Source organism: Triturus cristatus, chromosome 3_1, assembly GCF_964204655.1.
Source record: "Triturus cristatus chromosome 3_1, aTriCri1.1, whole genome shotgun sequence".
NCBI lineage: Eukaryota > Metazoa > Chordata > Amphibia > Caudata > Salamandridae > Triturus > Triturus cristatus.
The window spans coordinates 450,286,851-450,301,125 of record NC_140583.1 but is presented as its reverse complement, the minus strand read 5'-3'; the positions used below and the strand labels follow the sequence as shown (position 1 = coordinate 450,301,125).

Genomic DNA, 14,275 nt, shown 5'->3' with positions numbered 1-14,275 from the left:
TGCCTCCTCAGACACCCTGGTGATGTCTTCCTGGGGTAAATAAACTTCTAGCTCCTGTGAAGCTTCTGGTATGCTGCCACCAGTGTCCTCGCTGGACACACTCATCTGGAGGGCACGCAGCTTCATCTCCTTCATCCAAAGCTCGTGCGCCATCCTTTTCTCCTCCATCTCTTTCTCCAGCCTTGCTAAGTCCCATGCGAGCTGTCTTTTCTCCCTCCGGTCTGTTAACTTCCTGACTTGGGCCACAGTGTACGTTTCTAGATTTTCTAGTACAAACTCCATCTTGCCCACTCAGGTTAGAGGACAGGTTTTGTGCAGTAGCAATGCAGGGGGGTACCTTTAATAATACCTCCTCCCACCACCAGAGTAAATTTGGAAAAAACAAAAACCCACAATTAGGAAGGCCGCTTTGAGAAAACTCCCGGTGTAGGCCTATGGACTACCCACAGTTATTGTTGAGTATACGTAGGCACAGCTCTATCCCACCACTGAACACCAATTTATGTTGGAAACAGCCCCACTCCCACTCCGCAGGGTGGTGGTGGACCTTCCCAACACAATGGGGTAGCTTGGCTCGAGTGGTCAGGAAACGGGCGCAGTGCTAAGCATACAATATACCCATACAATAACCATGCGTGCATCCGTTCCAAAAACGACTCTACACCGTAAAAATTATGAAAATATGTTCTCTTTATCTTTTTCTCTCAGTTGCTGATTGGGAAAATAAATAACAATCACAATATACAAATTCTTAAATAGAGCAGGTCAAATAGATATTTGCTGTCTGCTGAAATAAATAGGGGTGATCATAAATAACAGGGCATAAATACAAGTGCAATATATACAGACAATTAAATACTTTGAGGTAATAAATACTGTACCAATAAATACTGTACCAATAAATACTGTACACCAACAAGTCCTGTGGACCTATAAATACAGTGCAGCATTAAATAGATAAGAATTTAATAAATACAGTTTCCCCAATAAATAATTAGAAATATACAGTTACACTCATGAATCAGATGACACTTCAATACTTAAGGGCTGATTTGGCCCAGGCACAGCTTGTAGGGTGTGGAAGGCTTGAGGGGGGGCTACTCCCTGGCTGAGGCAAAGGCTGAGGCCTAAACTGAGGTAGATCAAAAGGGGGGAAATTCCAATGCCCTGGCTTCCCTTCTCCACACAACCTCTCTAGGTTAGTCCCAGTTCACCCCAGGCACAGTCAGGTGGGTTTCAGCACCTCCCTAACCCCTTAGAGTAGTCTCTCAGGTCTCCACAGGGCCTTAGGCGCCCTCTACTCCACTTACTGCCCTTCTCTGATGTTCCGACGCCGCTGGAGTCGTGTCGACGCCGTGAGGCGGTTCCGGTTCGGTCTCGGCGGCCTCGGCACAGTGTCAGTTCTTTGTCGACGCCGGTAGGCGGTTCCGGTCCGATGTCGGTGGCCTCGGTTCGATCTCGACCTCCGATTCGACGGCGTCGGGCAGTCTCCTCACGATGTCGACTTCGGGCGGCTCCGGTCCGATGGCGCTCTCGGCTCCGATGACGTCGGCCGGCCTGGCCTCGCTGTCGACTTCCGGCGACTCCGGGGTGCGATCCTCACCCCCGACCTCCGGTGCTCTTCCTTACAGGTTCCGGGCGACTCCGGAGTGCGATCCTCACTCCCGACCTCCGGTGCTCCTCTACCTCGGTCTCCGACGACTCCGGAGGGCGGACTTCACCCTTCCGATGACGCCGCTCACTCGACCTCGGTTCACCTCCTTCTCGACCCTTGGTATTCCTCTCGACCTCCGCCGGCGCCCTCTTACGACCTCAGGCGGCTCCGGGTACGACGTCTGCTACCTCAGTCAGCGCCGCTTCTCCACCTCGGGCTCCAGGTCTTCGGCTACTCGACGCCAGGCTCCAGGGAAACCAGTTCTCAGGTCAGAATCTTGCTGCTTTCTTGGTTCTAAGGCCTGTTCCTGCTGTCCAGGTCCTTAGGATGGTTTTCTTCTGACTTCTTCCCACACAGGGCTATAGGCTGGGATCCATCAGTAGGGACAAGTATCAAGGGTGGGTTTATGGACCCCACTCCAGGCACAAGTTTCCACCCCTGCTGCTTCACTCCTTCCTCCTTCACTGTTGTGCTCCTCTCTCTTCACCAGTCAGGTGCCAACTGCCAGCTCCAACTGCCAACACTCTGTCTTAACCTCCCAACATTCTAAACGGTTTCCAACTGTCACAGAGTTCTGGAATCTCCTGGAATGTTCTGGAAGGTGCTGGTAGGTTCCAGTGGATGCTGGTGATGTCACAGGTGGCCACCATTTTGTGCTTCAGGCCCTCAGGCAGAAGTTTTCAGGGGTAATTAAAATGGCTCCCTGAATCTGCATCAATATGAAAAATGAAAACAACTGAGGGAAAAAGGGCCAAGTCCTACAGTGGGCAAGAAGATTTAATGTCTATTTCGTCCGACGGACAAGTAGACATTAAATCACGTAAATGAAACAGGCTGTGAGCACTATGGGGCTCACAGCCAATCAGAGAAGCGTGCTGGGAGCCTTTGGAGGCTTCTGATTGGCTGGCAGCCCATAACTGGGCTCTAGACAGTGATTGGCTGAGGGAGTGAAACGTCACTCAGTCTCTGCAAGTAGGAGTTTGTGGCCGCCGCGAGGTAAAATAAGGCGCACTAGCATAATGCCCGCCATAGCACTCGTAGAGTGTTCAAAAGGGTTATATTTTGCTCAGCTTGCAGATCGCTCCATAATTAGAATAGAACCGGTGTGCCTGCTGTGAGAGACCGTGTGTAACCTTGTGGTTCCAGAAAAAGCGGGCTCTCATCCCTGCTATTGGAGCGTGAGACGGAGCATTAAACGTGGGGGCGCTGAAGCAGAGGGCACAGTAAAGCAGTGCCGCAGTACCGGGGGATCCGCAAATAAATTGACATTCTGCCCCCACTTGTTTACACGAGGCCCCCGTTATGTTGCAGGACCCTGCCGCCGCCTCTACCTAGTCCTCCTGTCCCATGGGCACCCGGAGATCACTGCTGCCACCGGCTTCCGATCCTCATTGCTTCGGGGTTGAGTGAGCGAGAGCCGACTGTGGGGTTTTGGAGGGGCTGTGGCCAAAGCGCTAGCAGAGACCACTGTAAACATCACTGGTTTCCACTTCCAGAGAAGCCCGCCAAAGGATCCGGTTTACGCGGCATTTGCATCAACCACGGTAAGGTGGGAAGTCGGATCGGCCTTTCCAGCCTACAGCTCTTCACGCTGCTGCTCCTGTCTTATCGGTTCAGGTAGGAAAGTTCCATCTGTGTGCTTTGAGGCTGCAGCCCTACCCCCTGTCCCCCCAACCCCCTCTTCCACCTGGTGGATATTGCACTTCAACAGAGGCGCAACTAGAGCCAAATTTCGGGGGGGGGCTAAGAAAAAATTTCGGGGGGGCTGAAACTTTAAGCAATAGGCAGAGTGGAGCTGCAGGGGCTCGTAGAAGGGGTGAAACAACAGCAACAGGCCTCATTAACATGGAAATGGTCTTTTAAAGACCTGTGACTTGCTCGGGTGCGGCTGTGTGACTGCCCGGGAAGCGGTCTCATCCCGGGCTGCCACACGCGAAGGGGGGGGGGGCTGAAGCCCTGTGAGTCCAATGGGTGTTGCGCGCCTGCACTTCAAAGATTATCGGGTTTCAAGCCTGGCTTGACCATGAACCCACTGAGTTCCTATTATTGGGGCCCAGTCACTGCGTGTTTACTATGGCTTGTGACCTTTTACCAAATCCTCCCAGCACTACGCTGCCTCAGTTTGTAGGGTTTTGAATATTAATATATAGCTGTTAGCAGCACTTTCGGCCTTACATTTCAACTTCCCTTCCCCCCCTCCCGTTTTGTGCTGTTGATAACATGTCAGGAAAGAGTGTCTTTGTTGCCCATGCTGTTCGGCGTCAGTGCCCTAGCTCCGGGAGCCCCAGAATTCAGTTAATTCCACACCTGAAGTACCAACAGATGTGACCAACCGTTGCTATTGTAGCCGTGCTGTAAGTCATGCCAACTGCGCACGTTTCCATTGCTATGCAGAGAGCTGATTAGAACCCCCGGGGACCCCCTTTCACACCAGATGTGTGACACAGAATTGCCATATTGGGCAATTTCCCTCACAAATGGGCGATATCTTTCCCATTTGTGAGAGAAAATGCTCAATTGGCCGGTGCCTAGTATTTTAGTGTGTATAATTAAGTCCGTTGTACGCATTTCATTTAAGCTGCCGTAGCGCTGCAGTTTCTTTCTTGAGCTGCCAGGATTGCTTAAATGCTAACTTTAACTGTAAAAGGACACTGGATAATTAATAGGTAAAGAGGTTGTCCAGATTATACCACGTTGGTAAAGCGGGGACGTGAGCTTGGATTAGAAGGCGCATTTTCAGACTCTACAACCTAATGTCCCCTCTGCATAACACATTTGATTTACAGTGCAGTGGCGCCAATTTAATAGTGCTACTTAATAAGAAAAATAAATGAATGTGACAGTCCTTGTGTAAATGTAACTGGCGCTCATGTAAAGCGCTCCAATACCTTCATATCGAATTCGCGCTCTATAAAACCGCAAAAAAATGCCATTCTTTTATTAGCACTCAAAGTCTTATGCAAGCGTATTCAGGCCATATTAAAATTCATATTGATCCATCGGGTGAAGAAAATGAATGTCCTGCATTTTTTAAGTGCGTGCGCACAACCTAACCGTGCAAGTGGCTGTGGGCACAGGCCATCTGCTCAGAGCATGGATACCCCTTTAAAAGCAAGACATTCTTTCCCTCCTTTATTGTGCCCCAAGGTGAGAGAACCGCACAGGGGGTCTGCATTAGGGACATTTCTGCAAGCCTCACCGCCCACGGGTATTTCCACAATATCTGCACACAGCAACAGAAAAGGCGAAACTTGACCCAGGCGAGAACAGGCAGCGCAATGGCTCTATTTCCATTTCAAAAGGTTGAAGCTGTTTTTTCCTCACCTTCTTATCTGTAACTCAGTGGTGTGCTGAACCTTCCCCCACCCCCTCGCTCTGTCAGCTGGAAGAGGGAGTGAGGGCTACAACTGGGCCCCTCTTAGCCTGTCAACCTCAAAATAAAGAGCAATGAATTCTACTTATGTTTGATGTGTGGAAGGGAGTAGGTGGGACAAGTGGATTTTACAGGACATGTAGATCTCAGTGGCATTTTGTCCCATGGACAAGTAGATTATTTTGAAAATTCCACACCCCTGTTTTGGGCACTTCTTGAAGGGAGTCCTTTCCATCGGCCGAGACCGGAGTCGAGATAGGCCCGAAGGCCGCTGCCGATGCCTGGAATCGAGGAAGTGCCGAAGAGAGAGATGAGGAAGATGATTCCGTCTGAAGACTCTCGATGGACGAGGATTTTTCGTTGAAGGTCGAACGGGAAAGGTTCGAAGCCGGAGCACGAAGTATTTTTTTTTTTTTTTTTTTTAGTTCAAAAACCTTTATTGCAACTTTCAGCAACCATACAGCCACTCGCCTACAACCTCACCGGCCGGCTACAGTAGAATTGTATTGAGATTACAAACACCTTGTACACAGCCAATCTGCCGACAACCCGGGGGTCCGGCGGCACGTTTGTATATACCCCTCTGAAAGTCAATGTAGTGTAATACAGAGCAGTCTCGGGCCACGGAATGAGGGAGTGTCCAGTAGGCCCATTCAGACCATTTAACTCTAACACTCCCCAAGCATGGAACCCAACACCCCCACGCAGCCCACCAGGGGCCACACAAGTACCAGTCCCTCTGGGCTATCAAGCAGAACACCCCCCAACATATGTCCCCACTCGTCTCTTCTCCACCCCGGCCAAGCCACAATGAGCTCCCACTAGTCGGATGCCACACCAGTCCGCCCTACACTCTCCGGCACCTGGCTTTCCCCTGCAGTGGACCTAGTCTGCGCCGCCAAATATGCTCTAAACGGATCCCATATGTCTTTTGCCCTGCTCTTCAAAGGTTGCGTTTCAGCATATATCGCGTTCTGGTCCTGACAGTACAGAACATCCGCTAGCCACTCCTTGAATTTTGGTGCTCGACCCCTACCCCACCTACATGCAACACGCCGTTTCGCAAGCAACAGTACAATGTTAACAAATTTACGGTGCTCCTTAGGCACCGACACTGTATGGCCCAGCAGCATCACAAGCGGGTCAAGCTCAACCACAGCCCCCACCATGGCCGTAAGCGCAGTATGGACTTGCAACCAGCAGTCAGCCACCCCTGGACACATCCAAGCCAAATGCAGAAAATGAGCCCCCTCCGAGCGGCACCTTTCACATCGATCCGAATCCGCCAACCGAAATCGAAACTTCCTAACAGGAGTGTAGTACCAGCGCTGCAGGAACTTATAATGGATAATACGCAATCTGCAGCTGGAAGAGATCTGGGAGGTGAGCTCACAGCAATACGCCCACTGTGCCTCCGTGACGTCCCTACCCAACTCAACAATCCATCCGCGAAGCGCTTTACAGCCTGCAGTACCACCACCTTCTTGAATACTGCAGTATAACTGAGAGACCAAATGTCTACCATCCGTAGAAGCAAGCAGAACCTGCAATGGTTTCACCACCTCGGGCTCCACCGGATAATGCGGTATCACCAGTCTCATCCCTTGCCGCAACCGGATATAGTAAAAGACCTCCAGTGGATTGGGCTGATATCCCTCGAAAAATTGCTCCTTCGTCTTGAACTGGCCATTCACAAAGAGATCTCCCCATTGTCGGACCCCTATCTTAGTACATAACACGCGGAACCCGCCTTCCTGCAACAGAGAGAGGCCTGGATGATAAGCCAACGGCAACAGCGGAGCATATAACAGACTAGCTGTCAGCCTGCGCAATATGCGCTGCCAAGCATCAATCGTGCACGTCACAGTGGTGAGCGGCGTTACGACCGCAGTGACGGGACCATGAATGATTCCCTGTAGTGGCAGAGGCCGAGCCACCCAGTCTTCAACCGCCAGCTGCGGCATGCAGGGCGTAGGGGTGATCCAATGATTAGCAAAATGTGCCTGCGCGCTCAGGTAATATGCCTGAAAGTCGGAGACGTCAAATCCCCCCTTACTGTACGGCAGGGTGATAGTCGACCAAGCCAGTCTGGGCTGCTTACAAGCCCAGAACAGTCGCAGAAACTCAGAGCGCAAAGTCCGGAAGAAGAACGCACCTGGGTAATACGGAATGTTCTGGAAAAAGTATAAAAAACGAGGCAAAACCACCATTTTAATCAATGAGGCCCTCCCGGCCATGGTCAGTGGCAACGATATCCAGCGCCTCACATCCTCCGCCAGCTTACTAATGGCTGTGCCATAATTCAGATGCAGAGTCTCTTCCCGGTCCGTCGAGATTCGAACCCCCAAATATCGGAGGTCCGATTCACACCACTCCAACGGGTAATCTAATGCATATCGCCCTACCGCGGCCGTCAGGGGGAAAAATTGCGTTTTCCTCCAGTTAATGTGGATTCTAGACAGTCTCCCAAATATCACAAACTCGCGGAGCAGCGAATTCAGGTTAGTCTGCGGATCCACCACATAGAGCGTTAAGTCATCTGCATATAAGGACACATCAATCTGCCTTTGAAAACATTTGAAGGCACTCTGCTTATGGAGTTGTCGGATACGACATGCCAGCGGTTCTATCGCTATGGCGAACAGCAACGGGGACAACGGGCACCCTTGTCTGGTTCCCCTAGTTAATGGAATCGGATGTGATAATTCCCCATTGATCAACACTCTAGCCGTAGGGTCAGTATAAAGCAATTTTATCCAGTCGACAAAGATTTTGGGAAAACCCATCCGATACAGAATAGCGAACAAATAATTCCACTCAACGGAGTCGAACACCTTGGTGGCGTCCAGGAAGATAGCCGCGACAGGCAGTTCCGGCGCTATCGTTTGAATCAAGGAGAAGAGCGTTCGCAAGTTACTGGCGGTAGATCTACCCGGGACGAACCCCGCCTGATCAGGAAGGGCAATTTTAGTCATTAACAATGAGAGTCGCGTGGCCAACACCTTCGCCAGAATCTTGGCATCACAATTTATCAAGGATAGTGGTCTATAGGAATTGCAATCCACCGCATCCTTATCTGGTTTCAACAGGGAGGTTATCACCACTTCTCTCATCGAACCCGGCAACACTCCTGTCTCCAGGGAGTCCTCATAGACTTCTCGAAGTACAGGAGCCATTATATCAATATAGCATTTGTAAAATTCCGCCGGCAATCCATCCAGACCAGGCGCCTTGCCATTACTCAAAGACATAATCGCTTCTCGTATCTCATCCAGCTCAAATGGGGCCCCCAGGAATTGCCTGTGTTCATCGCTCAACCAACATAATGCTACATCATCTAAGAAGTCCCCAAACTGGACATCCCCAACGTCACGGGCTGCATATAATCCCTCGTAATGCTCAACGAATTGCCGTAATATCCCCTTTGTGTCTTGATGTAGAGCTCCGCTCTGTGCGCGTATCTCTAATATGTGCGAAGCGCCCCGTGAATGCCTAGTGATTCCCGCCAATGCACGCCCAGGTCTCTCCCCTTCACAATATCGACGGGCCTGCCAATGTTTCCCCCTGAAGTTGGCCTCTCTGTCCGCCTCTCGCTCGTATTGCGACAGCTTTTCCCTAAACTCTCTGTGGAGTGGGCCCATCGGCTCTCGGGCCATGGCCGTCTCCAGCTCCTTAGGTTCGGCCTCCAGCTTGGTGAGCGTGCCACGTATGGCCCTTAATACCCCAAAGCTCTTGGAGATGTAAAAACCACGAACCGTAACCTTAAACGCCTCCCAGATGGTCTCAACACTGTCCACCGACCCCTTGTTGCGTGGAAAAAATTCCGCAATCTCCTCCCCCAGTTCCGTCTGGAATAGTGGATCCAATAAAGCCGCGGGTTGCAAACGCCACCGCGATGCTGCCCTGCCGCACCCCGGGATAGCTACCTGCACCAGCACCGGACAATGGTCCGAGTAGGACCGCGGCAAATGCGTCACTCTGCCCAAATCCACCGCCAATCCACGGGACAGTAAGGAGTAGTCAAGTCTAGCCCAAGTGTTGGCATACGCCGTGTATTCCGTTTCGTTGGTTTTCGGTATAATGTAGTACCGATGGCACCTTCCTCAACATGTAAAACCAGGTCGCCGAAATTGTAAATGGCGAAAAGATTACTTTCGAGAGGCTGCTATTCTTTCAGAAAAACTGACTAGCCGAGGTTATCCAAAACATTTGGTCAAGAGAGCCCTTAAACGGGCATGGTACAGTCATAGAGATATTATCTTGACACCTACCATCAAACAAACCAATATGCGGATTCCTTTTGTCTCGACCTTTTGTCCATCAAGTAATAAAGTTGGGGGCATTATTAAAAGAAATTGGCCATTGCTTCGTGCATTTCCGCATTTTATGGACCCCCCGTTACTTTCATACAAAAGGGGTGAGAATCTCTCTGATAAATTGGTTCATGCCATTACTTGCGGAGTGGTGCAAGTGCGAAATCTTGCTTCGGAGCAACCTACCCATGCTCTTGATAAAGGTGAGCGGTCGCTCTTTGTGAAATTTTGAGCTGGTGTATAGGCATTGAGTTTATTAACGGGGAGGCAATTAGTTCTTTCCTTTTATTTCTTACAGTTGATCCCGTGAGGCTGTTTCAGTACACGGGGATTCGTATTACATCACAGGTCAGTTTTCATGGGAGATTTTTGTTTAGCTATGTCTGTTTATTTAAGTTTTCGAAGGACAGTTCACGCTTAAGATGCGTACTCATTTTCTCTTTCCTATTCACAGTACAGTTGAATACATGACGATCAGGTACTTCCGGTTTCGGTTTGTTTTTCATGTTCTCACGCTACATTTTAATCACACCGGGTGATTGGTTCACCAAGGGGCTGTTTTTCATTTTCTTACGTAGTATGATTCAGATGATGGACATTTTTCACGATAAGTCAAGTTTATTTACATAAATGATTTTATTGCGAAGTGTAGTTTTCCCGCACACCGCTGTTTAAATGTTTGCATTTCTTTGATTTGTTTTTAGATCTGCCCCTGAAGAAGGGCCACAAAGAGGCCCGAAATGCATTGGGCGAACTTGAATTTGTTCAATATCTGATATCTGTATCATTGGAAAAAAAATATGACATAATTGTGATGTGTAACAATTGATGAAAATGTCAGTTTGAAAACCATGATATATATTTAAAATTGGGTGTATAAAATTTATGAGCACATTAAGAATTGATTGAAAATTGTCAGCAACAGCTGCATGGGTAGGTTGCTCCGAAGCAAGATTTCGCACTTGCACCACTCCGTAATTAATTGCAGGGTCTGTCCTGACAGTCAGCCCCCTTTCGGAAGCACCCCTTGATTAAAATCATTAAAGTAGTATAATTACCAGTGTGCCTTTCTTACACTCTAACTGTTTCATGCCATTACTTGGCCATCTAAAGAAAAACATGATTTATCAGTGACGACCCTGTGGGTGTGGGGGCTCCCACCGGTCATAGGTCATTTCAAATGTCAGAACTGTAATGTTTGTGAATTGACACTTAACACCAAGTTATTCGCTACTCCTGAACGCACTTATCCGTTGAAACAATTCTCAAATTGTCGAACCAACAATGTGATTTATGCGATTCGCTGCCCATGTAATCTACTTTACATTGGACAGACAACTCAGATGATTAAACAGCGCATCTCGCAACACAAGAGTCGCATTAGATGCAATGTCACCACTGCACCGTTGGTAACACATTATAGAGAGTGTAATCATTCTGAAAATGATATGATCTGGCAAGTCATAGACCGACCGCAACTGTCTATCCGCGGAGGTAACCTTCAACTTCTACTTAATAAGTGCGAGTGTAAATGGATTACCCGCTGTAAGTCGGTTACGCAAGGTTTAAATTCCCTTGATGAGTGGAACGCAGCTATTGTGTACATCTAAGACAGCTTTTCCTTTGGTTCAGAACGATATGATGTTCTCTTTACTGTGGAAAGTTTTGAAAAAACTGTTTGAATTTACACTATTCCTGTATAATTTATTTATTCTTTTCCCTGTCCTCTGTTGTTGTAATGTTACACATTTTTCTTTATCCTCCAAAAAATAGTTTTGTCTATAATACCAATTTGTCTTTATAACATATGTTTAATGTTTTATTTTTTTGTATATTTTGTTTTGGTTTTATTTTCATTTAGAGTGTTATACATTTAATTGTAATGTTTAATGGAAATTAGGATGATGTGATTAGTTTGTTGTCCTGTTGTGTTCGGCCATCTTGCTAGGCCACTAACGCTCTTATCTTTCCCCCTGGGGCACCATTGTGGGCTTTTCTTTTCCCTGCTCTAGTCGTTTCCTCAGTCCCTGATCACGTGATACCGGCTATCACCGGTTATACTCTGCTCCAATGTTGGTGAGTCTAACACGTTTCATTCGTGTCCTGGGATAAGAACTAATCGGATTGAGTCCATTCTTCTCTTAAATTTCTGGATATAATAGTGTGTCACTCTGATTTACTTCAATCGGTAAGAGTATTAATTTGCGAAATACTTGCGTCTGAGTTAGACGTCTTTTTACCCTTAGACTCTGATTATGTGATACCAGGCTAGACGCCGGTTATACGTTGCCCCCTGCTTTTTTAAGCTGCGCACGTCTCTATTGGGTCCATGGCTAATTACTAATTGGGTTTAGTCCGTTTTACCCTTGAATTACATAAAGTGATTACGAGTCACCCTGTTTTTGACTTTAGCTTGCAAGCGCTTGTAATTTCTAATTTATGAATCACTTGCAATGTAGGTATACACACGTGCTTTTGGCTTCTCCTATATAGTGATTTGGGATCCTTAACAGATCCAATCCATTTTCCTAACAGCTGCTGACTTAAACTCTGCATGCATCGACCTGTTCCTGAGGTTACAACCGCCCTGATACACTTTGGGTAAGCGTCTTTGTGAAAAGCACCTTTAAGTTTTTTTCACTGATGTAATCTAAGTTAGTATTAGTAATATCATCAATATTATTCTTTAGAGCCATCCTAATTACGCCTGGATCCTTTACTCCGTTGTGATTGACTCAGCGTTTTCCTCACTAGTGGAAATCAAATCTCCACTATTACGTCCCTTACGTTGGACTTGACTGGGATTGGTCCAGCTTTTTCCCCTACTGGTGAATATCAGGTAGTCTCTCTGTCCTGTCTCACTTTCTTCTTGATCTATTTTTCGGGGTCCGTCACCGATTTCTGTTTTTCCTGCTTAATTTTTAGAAGTACTGTTTGAAGCAATTTGTAACCGTAGTCCTGATGATGAACTCAAGTTGATGAGTTCGAAACGCCGTCGACCTTTCAACGTTATTTGCGGTCCTGTAAAGGGTAGTGCCCAAATCCTTAAATAATGTTGTGATGTCTAATGTTTTGCAAATATTGTGCCTGACTCTTATTGTTAATCTAATTTAATTTTGCACCGCCTCACGTTGCTCTTGCACCCTTGTGTCACTGCGCCGTCTTCACCCATCACTTCATCTCCAGTGCTCACACGGTTGTTATGGTTACTGTAATTAAGTTTTTTTGTACTTCTAATTATAAATAACAACCAGCATTTTGTAAATTTGGTCTCTCTTGCCCGGTTTGTTCGGATTAATTTCTACTGTTATTAGTGCAGCAGGTACGGTTGCATTGGAGCCCAGGATGGTGAGGGGTTTGCAAAACCCAAATTATGGAGAGTGGTGTTTTATTTGGTCAATTTCTGTTTTTATTCAATGTATCTGTTCTTTTAAAAGTCTCATATTAAGTGTGGATTATGAGCTAAAGAAAACGTACAGTAGAAATGTCCTCATAAGCCCCCACCCCCTGCCCCTCCCACTTCTCTAAATCTTGCCGTAAAGTTTTGGAGGGGGTACAACTTCAAAATCTTTTGCTCGAATTTCTAATTTTACTACATAGAAAATTGGGAGGCGAATCAGATTCTGTTGAGCAACATTTCAGACAGAAGAATCATGGAAAACGTTTGAAGGCTCTGATATAAAGGGTCATCAGGTTGAGACTCTTGTGGGAAAAATAACATCTCAAGGTCTCCCATCCAAAGGCTGCCAGTCATCAATATCCCGCAGATTGCCCATGGTGGCACACATCCCCCTCAACTTCACTATTCTCATCTCCTGGATTAACGTCATAGGGTAGACTAAAGCATACTTACCTTTGACCCTCATCCATCTGCCTAGAGGAGGTAGGTTACAAATCTTTCAATGGCTGTATATGCTGAATCTCTCATCACAGACAATGGCATGAAAGGTGCATATAATCATCATTTCAAAGTGCTAAATGGAATGTTGATACCCACTTGCAATAAAGAGAAAGATGGAAACTACTCCTAGCAGTTGTGTATCAGTCCAGAAAAATATGCTTGAAACAGTAGAATTAATCGCCAACATGAAACAAAAATGTACATAGTTTTCAAATACAACAATAAGGTTTGACTGAATGCAAGAGTAAATTGATAAATAGACCTGTTAAATTCACCACCCCTCCAGGTCCAATGATAAACTGCGGAGTTGCCGATTGTATGGTCATTATGTCTGGACTTTCCGGATTTGTATTTATTTGCTCCTGCATTGCAATCTAAATAAACAAAAAAGGAGTAAAGACTTTGGTGGCCCAAGCCCAATGAAGACATATACGAAATTACCTTTTTGTTTAATTTCTCATTATTGCTCAGCCACAAGAATACATTAGAAAGTCACTAGCAAGAAATGCTACGAACCACAGCAAATGTACAACTTAACACGAAACAATAAATTACAATTAGAAGATAAAACAAAGCTTTGCAGTAAACACCTAAACTGTCACTTTATTTGTTGATTTAGAGATTTATTTATTTGATCTGAAACACGGCAACATGCTGGCACTTTTGCTCCACATTTAGGAATGTGTGGAACACACAGTATTAATCAGAGGTTAGATGACAGCACGCACAGTTTCGAGACAAGATTTGGAATTGCAATTGTATTTATTAGAATAGGTAATACTGGTTACTCCAGCTACATCACTTAATCATGGCCTGGATGGGCATCTAGGCATACACATTCATCGGCACTGAGCATGGCATAACTTTCTGCCTTCTACCTACTTGAATCAGTGGCGTAACAAAACCTTAGGGGGCCCCCCTGCAAGGTATGCTTATGGGGCCCCCCAATAAAATGAATCCTAAAACCCATCATGGACCTGTGCTACAAGTATTCATCTTGAGTTTCAACAATATTATTTTAAAATTATTTTTTT

General features: G+C 46.8%; 1 protein-coding gene across 6 annotated transcripts in view; it reads right to left on the bottom strand.

The window, feature by feature from the left end:
- Positions 1 to 14,275, bottom strand: part of GABPB1 (GA binding protein transcription factor subunit beta 1) — a 600,584-nt gene that overhangs the window by 356,981 nt on the left and 229,328 nt on the right. For all 6 annotated transcript variants that reach the window (XM_085644252.1, XM_085644253.1, XM_085644254.1 and 3 more), the window contains one exon: positions 13,504 to 13,615. In XM_085644252.1, coding sequence (XP_085500378.1) covers positions 13,504 to 13,615 — 112 coding nt within the window. The remainder of the gene's footprint in view (positions 1 to 13,503; positions 13,616 to 14,275) is intronic.